The 16,676-nt window shown below is 43.9% G+C and overlaps 1 protein-coding gene across 3 annotated transcripts in view; it reads right to left on the bottom strand.

Annotated features, from left to right (window-relative positions):
* sbno2b (strawberry notch homolog 2b) overlaps window positions 1–16,676 on the bottom strand; it is a 126,009-nt gene that overhangs the window by 35,887 nt on the left and 73,446 nt on the right. For 2 of the 3 annotated variants that reach the window (XM_084308862.1, XM_084308864.1), the window contains 6 exons: window positions 6,953–7,129; window positions 3,291–3,377; window positions 2,173–2,278; window positions 1,783–1,943; window positions 1,469–1,602; window positions 814–904 (listed from right to left, as the gene is read on the bottom strand). In XM_084308862.1, the coding sequence (XP_084164988.1) occupies window positions 814–904; window positions 1,469–1,602; window positions 1,783–1,943; window positions 2,173–2,278; window positions 3,291–3,377; window positions 6,953–7,129 (756 nt within the window). The remainder of the gene's footprint in view (window positions 1–813; window positions 905–1,468; window positions 1,603–1,782; window positions 1,944–2,172; window positions 2,279–3,290; window positions 3,378–6,952; window positions 7,130–16,676) is intronic. The other variant, XM_084308863.1, reaches the window with a different exon arrangement.

The following is a 16,676-nucleotide window of genomic DNA, read 5'->3' as shown; positions in this document are numbered from 1 at the left end:
GTTTGAGTCAAATTTACTCTGCAAAATGTACTGTGTATGTGCCATACAGTCGACACCAGATTTAGCTCATATCCAGAAGTCATAGAACTACATTGTTGTCACCAAAGGGGTTAAGAACAGATCCATCCAGTCCAGTACTAGCAGACTGACCAATTCATCACTGCTACAGTATGAACATTGCATTGTAATGTGCAATGCATGGGGACTACACTGTTCCGTTTACTACTGTATCGACAGAGCTAGTTTTCTTTTCAAGCACATGCCCCTGTTTTTCATGGTAAAACATTACAATATTTAAAACTGGAAATATGTGTTTGCAAGCTGTATTTAATGATGGGAACATATGCATTGCAGGTTTTGGTAGACAATAAGAAAAAAGTAAAAACCACACTGGACTTATCATTAAGTTATACTTTATTTATCCCTGTGGGGAAAGCAGTCTCAGCATTTGACCCATCCAACCACTGAGGAGCAGTGGGAAGCCACAGACATGACACAGACATGCACCTGGGGACCACATCCAGTTGTAATAACAGTATCTTGGTCAAGGGCAATGGCGGGAGTGCCTAGCATGCTTGCCTTTTTTTGGTGTGCAGGAAGCCAGAGTACGGGGAGGAAACCCACACAAACACGATGAGTACATGCAAACCAAACTCCACACAGAAAGGAAGGAAAGATAGGGGGGAATAAATAAATAATAATAATAATAAAAGTCTGTATGGAAATGTACAGTCAACAAATAATCACGTCTACCGTCTGTAAAATGAACCTGTGAAAATGTGTTGAACAGCGGCTGTTCCTCAGTGGACTCACCTTGTTTAAGGCGTGCACAGGAATATGGGATGCATCTATGTCTTTGAGATCTCTCTCTGCGTCGAATTTCAGGTCATTGGATATGCTGAACCTGAGGGCGGCAACAGGAGAGTCACTAGTGCACCTTGTCCTCTCTACACACCAGCTCCTACATGCATACTATTCACCGCATTGGTCCGAATAAAAGACGGCCCCTCTTTTTCACAAATCTTTGGGAAAAAATACTTTTTTGAAGACCAAATCTTATTTGAACATCCTTTTGTAAAATCATATTTTATAATAAAACACATTGAATAAAACAATAGGCTGTTTTTAACATCTTTTGGTAAATGTTTTATAAAAAGAAGATAAATTGAATACATTTCTTTTAATAAAAAATGTAGGCTGATTTTTAACCCAGGGAATGTGTCCAGCCATTCACATTAGTTGGGAACACGACGGTGTGCGCGGGGGGGGGGGGGGGGGCCCAGGGTGAGACCTCCGCACTGGTTTGGTTTGGGTTCGACAGGAGGGCTTCACCCCAGGCACCTCCGTCTACCCTGGGAGCGTGTGACAGCTGCAGCCGGAAAGCTGTAGGGGACCCGGACCGGTTGAGACAAGAGCCCTGGAGACTTCCTACCTCCCCCTTCAGTGTCTCTAGTGTCTCCAGTCTTACCACAGTGCTTTCTTCCTTCCCCTCAGGTAGTTCTCCAGGATGATCCCTGCGACCGTGCGGCCCTTCCCCACCCCGGCTCCATCTCCAATCAGGAAACCTGCTCTCTGGTTGTTCTGTAGGATCACCTCGTGTTGCTGACCATGTCAACGGAGAGAGAGAGAGAGCATACGGACATGAGTGTGTACACATTAACACACAAACAGACAGATTATTGAATAATTGACGCCTAAAAATTATGCTCATTTTCTGAAGGTGTGTGTGTGTGTGTGCATGTGTGTGCGTGTGCATGTGTGTGTGTGTGTGTGTGTGCATACCTGGCAGGAATAGATTATGGCCTCTAGCTGCAGTGCTGACAGCAGGCCGTTGTTGATGGTGGGTTCAGGGATGGACAGAGTGAAGGTGATGTCAGGAGGAGGAACACTGGACAGGGTGTTGGTCTCCACCACTATGTCAGGATGGGAGATCCCTATGGTGGCTGAGTAGGAACAAACACACACACACAGAAACACAAGTTTAAAAATGGCAATGTTATTCCATCTGTTCAAATCAGAATGGATAAAAATACTACTTGATCCATAAAAATATACTGTACGTATTCAGGACTGTCCTATCCTCCTAAAATACCCCAACAGTTCTCAACAAATAGGTACAAGCACAACACTGCTTAAAGACAAAGGGCGTAGATGAGGCAGACTGTGTCCTACATTTCGAGGGTTTGTAGTCGGCATAGGTGTCTACATGTCCCAGCTCCTCCGCATCCTCTTCCTCAGCATCCTCCTCATCCTCTGGTGGCGACTGGGTTCTCTGAGCCTAGAGAGCAACAGCAAGGAGACCACATGGGTAATGGGAGTTCACACGGCTTCCATTTTACGCTTCTCTCTCTCTCTCTCTGTCGTTGATGTTTATTTATTTTTCAGACCAGGTGAAGGAGGGAGGAGATAAGAAAGAGACTGTGGCTGGAAGTCAGAGGAAGCGAGTGAGACGGGTTAGTGCAGCCGATTTCAGCCTTTAGAAAAGGAAGATTCATTAGCAGGGGAACAATAGGTGAGATAAATAATAAGACAATAAATGATGTCAAACGAACAAAATGGAGTGGAATGATGATGAGTGGTGAAAAGGGGGCGTTAACTGCAGGTGCCATTTAGCGTCTGAATAGTGTCGTTAGTTATTGTTTTAGGAAGGAAGAGATCACACAGGAAACAGGATCCCATTTTGAAAGAGGAGTGGTTGCAAAAACTGACATTTTTACAAATAATCACCTTGTGTTTTTTGTCATGCAATCTATGCTTTGGACCAGTCTCAAACTCTGTAAACTTGTCAGAGGAAAGCAACAGTTGTGATTGGAGGATCAGGAAAAGAGGGTGATGTTTGAGATAAGTACGCTGGCGAAGCAAAATAGCCTCTTCTCAACGGCGTGCAACTACCGTTTGCAATGAATCTCTCATTTGCAAAAACCTACTTTGTTGAGACGTTAGTCGTGCCATTTCATAATGATGAGATAACATCAGTCAGTTTTAACTGCAACTGTGTTACAAATGTGGACCACAGTCCCTTTTGGATTAAACATAAAAAGCACAAATCAGTGGCAGTTCTCCATTTTAAGAGTTGAGTTGAAGCCATGGAAATAGAATATTGAATCTACTTCTATGGTCTAGTCCTTGATATCACTCAATCACAAGCTACACCAGCATCAGAGACATAAAGATTAAACAAATATAATTAATTAATCACAGACACTCTTCTGGTGGAGAGTGATGGATTTGGGTTTAGGGCTCATTTAATATTTGGGGTGTCTCTTTCTGCCTGAGGCTGGGGAGGCTACCTGGAATCCTCCCAGAGGTGGGGTGCTGATAATGGCCGTTATATCCTCCAAACTGGACAAACCCTGAAACCTGCTGCCCCCATTCAGCTGCAAACACAAAGAAAAAACAAACTCAAATAAACACGAAATAAAAATGGACAAAAGGACAAAAAACAAACAGCACTATGAGTCATGATTGCGTGTGTGTGTGGACATCGGGCAGCACTCTACAAAATGCAATTGGTCATGCACAACAAAGGGCAGAGAGAGAGCCGGTGTGTGGGTCTGGGAAACACAATGGATGAAATGATTGGGTGAAATGATAAACAGAATGAAAAGGGCAGAAAAAAATGGCAGGACAAATAAATGTACCCTCTCTGAGTCAGATTAAAAAGACATTTGAAACATTTGATTTCCTTTCATTCTAGTGCAATCCTAAAATAGGAAGGAATGGGAGAGCACTCAAGGATAAACAAAAGATGACAAAATGAGAGTTTCAAGTTGCTGTCCTTAAACCACTCATTTTGTACTGGGTCACCTTACTGACTGTAACATCCCTCTTCGAATTTATCCTTTACCGAGACTGTAGGCAAGCAGGACAGGGAGAGAGACATGAGAGAGGGAAAGAACAAGGGAGACAGGAGAAGAAGACAGAATAAGGGAGATAGACACAGGACAGAATAAGGGAGACAGGAGAAGAAGACAGAATAAGGGAGATAGACACAGGACAGAATAAGGGAGACAGGAGAAGAAGACAGAATAAGGGAGACAGACACAGGACAGAATAAGGGAGACAGACACAGGACAGTATAAGGGAGACAGACACAGGACAGAATAAGGGAGATAGACACAGGACAGTATAAGGGAGATAGACAGGACAGAATAAGGGAGATAGACACAGGACAGTATAAAGGAGATAGACAGGACAGAATAAGGGAGATATACAGGACAGAATAAGGGAGATAGACAGGACAGAATAAGGGAGACAGACACAGGACAGAATAAGGGAGATAGACAGGACAGAATAAGGGAGATAGACAGGACAGAATAAGGGAGATAGACACAGGACAGAATAAGGGAGACAGACACAAGACAGAATAAGGGAGACAGACAGGACAGAATAAGGGAGACAGACACAGGACAGAATAAGGGAGACAGACACAGGACAGTATAAGGAACATAGACAGGACAGAATAAGGGAGACAGACACAGGACAGTATAAGGGAGATAGACAGGACAGAATAAGGGAGACAGACACAGGACAGTATAAGGGAGATAGACAGGACAGAATAAGGGAGACAGACACAGGACAGAAGGAGACAGACACAAGACAGAATAAGGGAGACAGACACAGGACAGAATAAGGGAGACAGACACAGGACAAAAGGAGACAGACACAAGACAGAATAAGGGAGACAGACACAGGACAGAATAAGGGAGACAGACACAGGACAGAATAAGGGAGACAGACACAGGACAGAATAAGGGAGATAGACACAGGACAGAAGGAGACAGACACAAGACAGAATAAGGGAGACAGACACAGGACAGAATAAGGGAGATAGACAGGACAGAATAAGGGAGATAGACAGGACAGAATAAGGGAGATAGACACAGGACAGAAGGAGACAGACACAGGACAGAATAAGGGAGACAGACACAGGACAGAAGGAGACAGACAGGACAGAATAAGGGAGACAGACACAGGACAGAAGGAGACAGACACAGGACAAAATGAGACAGACACAAGACAGAATAAGGGAGACAGACACAAGACAGAATAAGGGAGACAGACACAGGACAAAAGGAGACAGACACAAGACAGAATAAGGGAGACAGACACAAGACAGAATAAGGGAGACAGACAGGACAGACGGAGACAGACACAAGACAGAATAAGGGAGACAGACACAAGACAGAATAAGGGAGACAGACACAGGACAGAAGGAGACAGACACAAGACAGAATAAGGGAGACAGACACAAGACAGAATAAGGGAGACAGACACAAGACAGAATAAGGGAGACAGACACAGGACAGAATAAGGGAGACAGACACAGGACAGAATAAGGGAGACAGACACAAGACAGAATAAGGGAGATAGACAGGACAGAATAAGGGAGACAGACACAGGACAGAATAAGGGAGACAGACACAAGACAGAATAAGGGAGACAGACACAAGACAGAATAAGGGAGACAGACACAAGACAGAATAAGGGAGATAGACAGGACAGAATAAGGGAGACAGACACAAGACAGAATAAGGGAGACAGACACAAGACAGAATAAGGGAGACAGACACAGGACAGAATAAGGGAGACAGACACAAGACAGAATAAGGGAGACAGACACAAGACAGAATAAGGGAGACAGACACAGGACAGAATAAGGGAGATAGACACAGGACAGTATAAGGGAGATACACAGGACAGAGAGAGAGAGGGGTGTTGAAGGATTCCACTGCAGGCCAGCTGGGGTGCATGTGGTTCAGGAGGCAGGTTCTAACCATCACACCATCTACAGCCACATGCTTTCAAATGAATCTTTCAGCCAGGTGTTCCGGGTCCCACTAAGAGATGTCCCGTTCTATATGACAGGGGCTCCCGTACAAGCAGTCAGGTCAGGTACAGTGTCCTATGAGAGCGAACCATATGGTGTGTGATAAACGCCACCAGTGTTTACATAAGAGAGACTGTACATTTGAACACTGGTGTGAAAAACACTAATGTTTGCTACACTTTGCTTCCCCCCAAAAGCCCACGTACATGTGGAAGGAAGACATGTTGTGCTACAAGGCAGAGCACCTTCAGTTTTATATGTGAACGTGTAGGTCAGGTGGCAGATAAACACTACAGGCTCTATGTATGTATGTGTGTGTGTGTGTGTGTGTGTGTATATACACATGTATGTGTAGTATACACATGTATATGTATATGTGTGAGTGGAAATGTATACATCTATCTGCATGTGTGTGTGTGTGTGTGTGTGTGTGTGTGTGTGTGTGTGTGTGTGTGTGTTAGGGCCGTTTTCAAACTATCAATTGAACCTGGCAAAATGTCAACTGATCGAATGATGTGATGATGTGATTTAATTAAAAATCAACATTAATTAATCAATATGCAGGTGCCTTGCTCTGGCTGCATGTCTGCTTCTCTTAATTTCTCCTCTCTGCTTGATTGACTGCCGAGCACAGCAGAGGCAGGACCTGTAGACTGGGGCTGCGTGGTTTCCTCCAAACTGATCACATCATTATGGGCACAAGACACACATAGAACAATGTCTGCCATCTTATCATTCACGACGTTCCTTCGCCAGAATTTAGTCTATGTGTTCCATAGTGCGTTCGTAGTAGCACTTGCACTTTCTCTCTCTGGCTTATCCAGAGGCAATATCAATTATAACTATCCAATGGATGACAATAATTGTATCGAGATTGCTTGAGATTATGAAAATACATGGGGCGATAATAGAGGATTGTGATTATATAAAAGTTTGAATTACTTAGAACAAATTTCCTTTTACATTGGATTCGTTCAAATAAATCTTTGGCAAAAGTGACAGCCCTAGTGTGTGCAAATGCGTACATCTACCGGTGCGTGCGTGCGTGCGTGTGTGTGTGTGTGTGTGTGTGTGTGTGTGTGTGTGTGTGTGTGTGTGTGTGTGCGTGTGTGTCCTGCTGACCTCCAGCTGGCTCTGTGCTGGTGTAGTGGTGGTACTGGTGTTGATGTCCCAGATGGTGGGCACGGTGGCCAGGCTGTCCGTGCTGATGAAGGCCTGGGCATCGGCATACTCCGACAGGGAGTCGGCGGGTGAGGAGAAGAGAGAGTTGTTGGAGAGATCATCGATGCAGGACAAGTCCTAAAGGAGAGAGGGACAAAGAGAGTCTTCATCTGAGCAACAGGTCACAGGGCCACTTCCAGGCACAAATCACACGACGGCACAGTCAGTCATACGGACCGTCTTACACAGAACTTAACATTTGAAGCTTTGATGTTTTGGGTTCCTGCATGAAATCCAATGCGGGTGATCTTTGTCACTCACAATACAAACTAGCTACATGTAAAATAGCTGGCGATAGTCAATATCCATTATCTATTGCGCTATATGAAGAAACAGAGATCCAATAACAAAGACAGAATAGACCAAATATAAAACAGAAAGATGAACCCCAGCCATGAGCCAAATGTGAAATTAGTTAGTGTCCTCTAGCAGGCGCTCTACAGGTAGGGTCCCCCCCCCTCATGTTCGTGTTCTAGTATTAACACATAGTGCGGTGGTTAAACTATGCTGCTCTGTCGGTTTCTCTCTTGGTTGCTCGCTACCCTGCTGCCGTCACACACAGGCCACACACAAAGCAAAGCAAAGCAAGCAAAGGGTTCCTTCCACCCCCCATCAGCTTTGCTGTAGTGTAGACAGAAAGGATTGACGTTAAATGTCCCTCTCTCCTCACCTGCTTTAGGTCGCACATACCTTCCTTATTATGGATACATTATTACAACTCACATACCAGACCAGTATTGCCCTTTTGACAACTACTAAGTCAAACAATCTCTCTTTCACTCTTTCACACACACAAGTTCAATTGTGTAGGTGAACCAGGCCAAGGTATCGCATAACATTCACTGGTCATTTAAAGACTCAATGTAAGGCGCTATGGAATCCGTGTTATTATGGACCTTTTCTCAATGCCCAATTCCATGATTCTGTCCCTGATTTCGTCATTACAGAAACTACAGGGCCCTACATTAATATTGACGTCAGTCTGCTGCTGGGCCGTACTGGGACACTTCTGAAATGGGCCGGTAAATTCTGGAATGTACCAACCACCGTAACTGTATGAAAACGTAAGGTAGACAGAGAGAGAGGGTGAGAAATGGGTGGGCGGCGGGGGGTTGAACCTTGGACACACACACACACACACACACACACACACACACACACACACACACACACACACACACTGTGACACAGGCTCTGGTCTTCAGCGAATACGTCACTCTCTCTCTCTGGGGAGAAGAGCAAGTAAGCACAACAAACCCCTAATCATACAGATGTGTGTGTGCGTGACTGTGTGTGTGCGTGTGTGTGAGCGCATGCATGTGAAACAGGAAGGAAGAGGGGGGCATGGAGAGAGCGAGAGAGAAAGAGCCTGTGTGTGCGTCTGTGTGTGTCAGGGTTTCCGTTATCCAGTAATTAGTGTATTTCTTTACCGGGAATATCTGTTGAAGTCCAACATATTTAAATCTCTCTGGTCATAATGTCCGGTGAAAATAATTCCCTGTTATTTTTATTTGGTTACCAAGTAACAGACTAAATGTGCTCGTTTTTGTCACTGAAACAGAAATCTTGCTCAAACAGGGGCTCTGAACTCCTGTGGGCCGTTGAATTGTTGCATTCCCAAATTGTGGCAACAACAACATGTTGGTCACTTTGTGTAGCACGGACGGATGTGCTGAATTTGGGGCTAGCTAACTGTTCGTTTTGGTACATGGACCCAAACAATACACTTTCTTCTCAAGAAAACTGCCATTCTATGAGTGGAGTGAGCTGCTGCAGTGCAGACAGAGTGGAGGTAATGTAACATTGATTATTATTACAAATGGTGACTGTGACCGTTTTGATTGACAATAAGCATCAAGTGTCTGGTATAACGTTATTATTACAATAAGCTTAATAAACACAGATACTATATTTGACCGGCATTTCTCCCATTTGTCCGGGAGTCATTGAAATCTTCCAGGACACGTGGACCAAACGGAAACCCTGCTGTGTGTGTCATTTCATGCATGGCTGCCTTCCAGTTCTCCTCCATTCATATCCCAGCCATCCCATTAGCATGCCATGTTCTTTAACAAGCCTCCCACAGGCTGCCCCGGGCCCCCATGAGACTTACAAACATGGACCTATGGAGACAAGAGAGACAGGGAGGGGGAGAGAGAGAGGAGGTAGTGGAGAGGAAGGAGCCCAAAGGGGGAGAAGCCATTTTTGTGTGTGTGTGTGTGTGTGTGTGTGTGTGTTCATGTGAAGCAGCTCATATAGTATGAGAATCTCCCACACCCCCATACACAAGCTGAAGCGCATGAATCAGACCATTAATTCTGACTAGAACCACTGGACCACATCAAACTATGGACCATCACTGGCTCTCTCCCAATGAATGCCAACTAACTAGTGCCGAATACTACTGTTTTGTATAGTATCGTTACAACACACACAACACCATCAGTATCAGTGTGTAGTTGGTCTATATATCCTACAGCAACTCTGTTTGCGTGTACAGTATCTGAGCAATGTGAGCGCAGCTGTACTAAACTGGCCTGGTTACATGTCCACCATAGCACTGCAGGCTACACCAGTGTCATCTAAACATGGGAGAGAAAACAGATGGGATTGTTCTCCATTGGTTTGTATTTTAAATTACAACCGTATGCAAGTGTGCGTTTGCTGAAGCGACGGCAGAGCATTGCTACTATAGCATCTCCTCATAGGGACCAGCCTGACTGACAGTGATGTATCTATAACATCTCCTCATAGGGACCAGCCTGACTGACAGTGATGCATCTATAACATCTCCTCATAGGGACCAGCCTGACTGACAGTGATGTATCTATAACATCTCCTCATAGGGACCAGCCTGACTGACAGTGATGTATCTATAACATCTCCTCATAGGGACCAGCCTGACTGACAGTGATGTATCTATAACATCTCCTCATAGGGACCAGCCTGACTGACAGTGATGTATCTATAACATCTCCTCATAGGGACCAGCCTGACTGACAGTGATGTATCAGTGATGTATCTATAACATCTCATAGGAACCGGCCTGACTGACAGTGATGTATCAGTGATCAGTCTATAACATATCCTCATAGGGACCGGCCTGACTGACAGTGATGTATCAGTCAGCTCCCAGGAGTTCAGCCTCTTTGAATCTTCTGTCCGTCAAAAATAATCTGGTGGGGAGACGGACATCCCTCTTCCAGCAAACAACACGCCTCATTGTAAAATAATTGAGAACAGCATATGTAGAGGGACAGACGCAACAAGCTCAGTGTGACTGACCACCCCCTCAAACAAAGAGATGATGTCTGATCAGTAGGCAGGGTTTACACACTACTACAGTGTGAAAGCAAAAGGTACAAGACACATTGTCCAGAAATGATGTGCGGTTTAAGATGAACCGGGTTATGATGCCATCTAGGGCTGTCTTAAATACCGGTACTTCGAAGCTTCGTTCGATGGGCATCGAATGGGAAAATCTATATTTTTTTTACCTGCAAAATCAACTCTGCCTCTCTTTGTTAAGGCCTAACAAAAATAATGGTTGGTTTCAGGTTGCCGACCGACCCTGCCGATTTAGGTGCGACCCAATATATTTTATGAGTTTAAAAAAAAAATTATATATTAAAAAAAAAAAATCATTTTTTTTTTTTTTTTTTTTTAGAATAAAGTTTCATAGAAATCTTAGTCAAACATTTAGTATTATGGATATTAAACATGCTGGCAGAGTACATGCATCCATGTTGTTGTGAACATTTTAACCCTTTCACTGCCACACGACAGCCGGTTAACCCTTTCACTGTGACAATACAGAAGGTTAGCCCTTTACTATCACACAACCGACGGCGATGCTCCATCATTAGCATCATTAGCTCCGCATCCGCGGAGCTAATGATGCTAATGATGGAGCATCGCCGTCGGTTGTGTGATAGTAAAGGGCTAACCTTCTGTCGTGTGGCAGTGAAAGGGTTAATTAAATAAAGAAATTCCCTATCCATAGTCGCCGTGGGAAAGAATAAAAAAAAAAAAAAAAAAAAAAAAATTCCCTACCTACCCATGGCCAAACTGACAACCAACCTGAAACCAACTATTATTTTTGTTAGGCCTAACTACAACAAGCAATGCCGGTTGTTATTTAAGATGAGGTCGGACTCGGCACTGACAGATTGTGTTCATTGTGCTGCTTTTATAAAGCCTCAAATGACGGCTTACAATATTTCATGAAAGCAAAGTGTTTCGTTTGTCTAAGATTTAAAAAGGTTTCAACTTTACAGCACTGACAATTCTCTATAGTATTTTTCATAGTGTCCCGACCCATATAAAAACATGTCTTATTAACTACATATAAATATTTATATATTGTTTGCTTTATAGACGAAGGTTGCAACATAATTATGTAATGTAATGTTGTTGGCTGTGTAACGGAGAGCAGCCGCCCAGGCAGCGCAGCTCCCGACTCATTAATTTAATTAATTAATCCAATCCACTTTATTTATAGAGCACATTTAAAAACAACAAAGTTGAACAAAGTGCTGTACAAGTCCCACAACATATATATATTTATTTAATTTGTTTACTCTCGAAGCTTCGAATTAAAATCGAATCTCGGCCCGAAGCTTCGAATGACAATTTCTTTTTCTAAGGTCAGCCCTAATGCCATCTCAACATCAACAATCCATTGTCGACTCCTGTTGAGAGGCTGGGCTTGCCCGTTAGCCATTGCTCAGTACTAAATAAAGCGCTTCACATTGTTTAGAAGAGCAGAGTAGTAGTGTTGGTGTGAACATGACTGCATCGTGCAGGAAAGGGCCGGGGCAGGCTGGCCAGGCAGACAAACATCACTAGGGGTATGTGATAAAGATACACATGGACAATTCTGCCTGCTGCGCTGACTGCAGAAACAAAGCAAGCCGCTCACCCAAGTCTCTCTCTCCCTCTCTCTCTCTCTCTCTCTCTCTCTCTCTCTCTCTCTCTCTGTGTGTGTGTAGTGTACAGCTCCCAAAGAGTGCTTTTTCAAGGGCAGAACACTCAGCTAATCAGTGCTTGCTGGAAGCTCTGTGATTATGTATGTGTGTGTGCGTGCGTGCGAGAGGGAGCTTGCATGCATGCATTCGCTCAGCCAGGGCAAGATCAGACTTGAGCTGTGAAGGCAGGCTCTCCAAGCTGTGTGACCCGTGGGTGGAAGTACTGCCTCTTCTACTGTAGCAGAGAGGCAAGAAGACCATCCCTGGAAACTCTGCCTCACTCAATCTCTTCATAATTCACCCTCTCCCACTCCCTCTCCCCTATTGTCTCATGGGTTATGGCTGCTTACTATCTGCCCTCTAACTTCCCTCTCTCTCCTCCCCTCTCCTTGCTCCAAGAATCTCGCTGTTCCGGCTGAGGAGTGGTGAATAAACAAGAGGGCTGGGGAAAGGGAATGACATGTAACCAGAGGCACCAATTCAATACACACACAGGCAGGCAAACACACACAAACACATTCCACAGTGGAGGAACCATACTAAACGTATCTGACTAAAAAGGAGAATAAACAACTAGAATCAAGATCCGGTTTGATGACTAACACGATGCATAACAATTGTATGGAATTATTCACGTTGGATTGAAGCTTTAGAGTCAAAAAAGGTTCTACAAACATGGCGTTGCTTATCCAGGCCTAAGATGAGCCATGGCCTACTTTCTTATTCTCCACGCATCAGCATTTAAACCCTCTGTCGATAAGGAGCAGCGTCACCGTGGCCCTGCCGTGTTGATGCGGTAACAGCAGGCACAACTGTCCTGATACGGAGGAACCAAACACACGGCAGCAGCACGGCTGGTAACCAGGGCACCGCCGACCACAGAGCCGTGTTAATCACACAGAACCCCCCACCTCTCTGGCGCTGGGCTATTTTCATCCCCAAGGCAAAAGCAGCAGCAGGGAGATTCAAGCTGAGCCCGGCAAGCAGAGCCTATTTTCATGTTTTTTCTTAATCACGGAGTGGAAGTAAGGCAGAGAGCAGAGCGTGACAGACTGAGGCAGCACCCATACACCCTGGGCTGCTGCTGCTGCTAAGACTGGGTCCTGCCGGGCAGAGATAAGGCCTGAATTCCAACTGCTCTGATGGTAATCTGGCCCCTCGCACAGCTCCTAATCCTGCATCTCTCTCTCTCTCTGAAGCACAATAAGACAAACACAGAGGATGCTTGGTGTGTGTGTGTGTGCAGGGCCCAAAATTAGAGCCCGCCACCCGCCATTGGCGACCAGATTTTAGGTTTGGCGTGTGCCACTGAGAGGTCTGTCCGCCATTTGGCGGGTCACAAAATAGTCATGTAAAATAATTAAAACTGCAGTGTGTTTTGGTCTTACGACAGGCCTAATTTGTGGCTTGTTTACCGATGTCACATCCACTACTCTTCTGTCCTGACTGCCCGTGGCGCCTGCTTGCACTGTAGGGAGCTAACTATGCTAAGCTAATTAGCGTTGGCTGCTAATCCTGGAAACGCTCAAAGCACTGTCAGCGAGTCCACAAAACCAGTTCCATTAGTGAGGAAAGGGGTTATATTAACAAGGCTTGACAACAGGGGTTCAAAGATAACTTCACATTTATTGGCTATTGGTTTATTTATATCGCTTCATGCATCCACCAGGCTCCGTGTGTTCTGTTGACATCTTAGTCTGTGTGTGACATCATCAACTACGCGACTCAGACGGAGATGCATCCAGCTGCAGCGCCGGAGAATCCTTGCATGCTGCTGATGCTGAATGTAGAGTATAGGGTCCAGCTGCAGCGCCGGAGAATCCTTACTGGAGCTGGAGGCTACTCGAGTATACACACAGACAGTGGAGCTGTTTGCAGATAGCGAGCATTTTGACTTGTTGCGTGGTGGCGATATCTCGCAGATAATACAACTACAAGTATGATTATATAATATATATATTTTATAAAAAAAATATATATTATATAAAATAAAAATAAAAAAATGTAATAAAAGAAAATGTGGCAGGTAAGAAATATGCTTGGCGGGTAGATTCTTCCCATCTACCCGCCACTGGCCGGTGAGTCAAAAAGTTAATTTCGTGCCCTGTGTGTGTGTAAGCGTTTGCGTGTATGTGTGCGTGCGTGATCCCTGTAGTGTAGGTTATGTGCAACATTATTTCCCGTCATTTGTCCATCCTTGTGTCGTCATGCGGAGCTGGTTTTTCACATGTTCCTCTTCCTAAAGGTATCAGTGCTGAAGAATTTTCTCGTTTCAGTGAAACCATGGCTCCAGACGCACACAGGACTCCTTGTATCGCTTCATGATACCATCTGAAACGCCTGTGACCAACAACGACCAAGACCTTTTCACTCTCAGAAACAAGCGCACAGTGTGTAAATCCAATATAGGGGCTGAACACACATCATCAAGAATGTGCTCTCACACATACACACACACAGTACACACCATAAATTGTGTATAAATGAAAGAGATAATGACAGTTGTTATCCTGCTGTTGAGTAATGGAGACACAATGCAGTGAAAAACGGCCACAGCAAGGCAGTCTACAGGCAGGGTGATGATCGTGTGTTACTCTGAGGCGGTTAAATCAGCTCAGATAAAACACACTACCGAGAGAGGAGACACATTTCTAAAACACAAACAGCCAGGCTCCATCGTCTGCCTGCCACTACGGATCTACTGTATCGTTCGTTTGCTCTGTAATACTCTGTAAACAACCAAACGATCCAGGAAATATCAGAGCTGCTTGGATGGGGCTCCCAGGGAAACCGCAGCCAAGCTCTCTCCTAATACATACACCACTGAAGAGATCCTCGCTTGAATAAACATTAGCAGATATGGAACCGTAACACCGAGCATTCATCTGCCTTCGCCGTGTGCTCGTCGTCATCCAGCCGATCGCCAAGGGAGGAGACGAAATGAAAATAACCACATTGATGGTGGTTATATTTAAGACACAGTCCCTGTGATACGCAGAGGCACTGCCATAGAAGGAAGTGTAGCATCTTCTACTTAGCTTTATTTTCATAGGCTTGTGTTCCTCGCTGCTAGCATCCCATTCAAGGACATCAGGGTTCCCACGCTTGCCTTGACATTTTTTTCCATGCTACTTCCTGATTTTCCAGGTACCATATTAAGTGATGATCTATAGGCCCCTGAAGCTTTCCGCCCCCATCCGCGCCCCCCCTCCCCTCACACACACAACCCCCTAGGACACCTGACTACTTACTTGATTTAAAAGATGTGCCAGTCAAGTCTACATTGTAAATGCTTAGAGATGATGTCTTATTGATAATATCAATGCATGAAATAATGCAACAAGCTGTAGATGAACAACAATTTATTGAACTGGAACTTTGAAACACATGAGCACTGGGATTGATATACCGGTATGTTCTCTCTTCCACTCCTCTCCCATCTCATCCTGTCCTCTTCTCTCCACACCTCCCCTCTTGTGTCTGCTCCTGTCTTCTCTTCCTACTCTTCTCAACTCCTCTCCACTCTTCTCCCTTTTCGTCTGTCATCCTCTACTCTCTTATCCTCATCTTCTTCTCCTCCTCTTTCATCTTCACCCCTCTTCTCTTCCTCCTCCCTCTTTCCTTTATTATTAGTCTTATTCGATTATGAGTCTTGCGTAGAAGGGGTAGTATGCCTACTCTTACTCTGTAAGAGTACAAAAATACAAAAAAAAAATACAATACAATAAATTTCATTTATCTATTTATTTAACTGTATTAAACAATATAAAACGAATTGGCCATAATTGACTGAGCAAACTAATGCTTACTGTTGTAACCTACTAATAACACTTAAGGGGAGACACTGCAGGTGAATAGGGTAAAGAAATTAACTAATAGATATCACAATGAAACTTCCCCAGTTGATTACTTATATTAAGACAAGACTTTTTTGTATTACAAGTTTTCTGAAATTGTATGTTTAAATATGCAAATGAGGCATGATCTACTTAAATATGCACTAATTTGCATATAATTCCAGGACAGAAATCTGAACATTGGATAAAGCCATTTTCAAAATTATAGTTTCATTTTGTTGACATATTAGAGCCAAAGGTTATTACAGAGGGGATTTTGGATATCTCTTTTTATCACTCCATAAATCAGAAAATACTCCATTCAGTCCATTTTTATGGTAAAATTCCATATTTCGCCATGTTTTTAGGAATAAAATGTGATATAAATCAGGTTATGAATGCGATATCAACAAACCCTTCTGTAAATACCTTCAGAACATAGATGTGAATAGAACTGGAAGGTTTGGTGTATGTGAGTGCTACTGAAGTGGAGATTTCTGGCTCAGAGTATGAGGAAAAACGCTTAAAACTCATTTTTGGGAAAACGCCTTCAAAGTTCTGTATTGTAAAATGCCATACTTTTTTTTTTTTAAACAGATATTTACAAACACAATACCTAATCAAACCATTAGTAATAGACAACCTAAACACATGCCTGATAACTGAATAATAATAATAATTATGTTATTGAACTGAACAGAACTACACACAGGCTACAAACAGTGTAGTATAGTGTAGTACCCCCTAATAGGCAAAACATATTTGAATAGATATCACTATGAAACTTTCCCAATTTGTTATGTACATATAAACTAAGAAAAA

This window comes from Notolepis coatsorum (assembly GCF_963971535.1).
Source record: "Notolepis coatsorum genome assembly, chromosome: 2".
Classification (NCBI taxonomy): Eukaryota; Metazoa; Chordata; class Actinopteri; order Aulopiformes; family Paralepididae; genus Notolepis; species Notolepis coatsorum.
The sequence above is the reverse complement of the archived record's forward strand: the minus strand, read 5'-3'. Positions and strand labels throughout refer to the sequence as shown.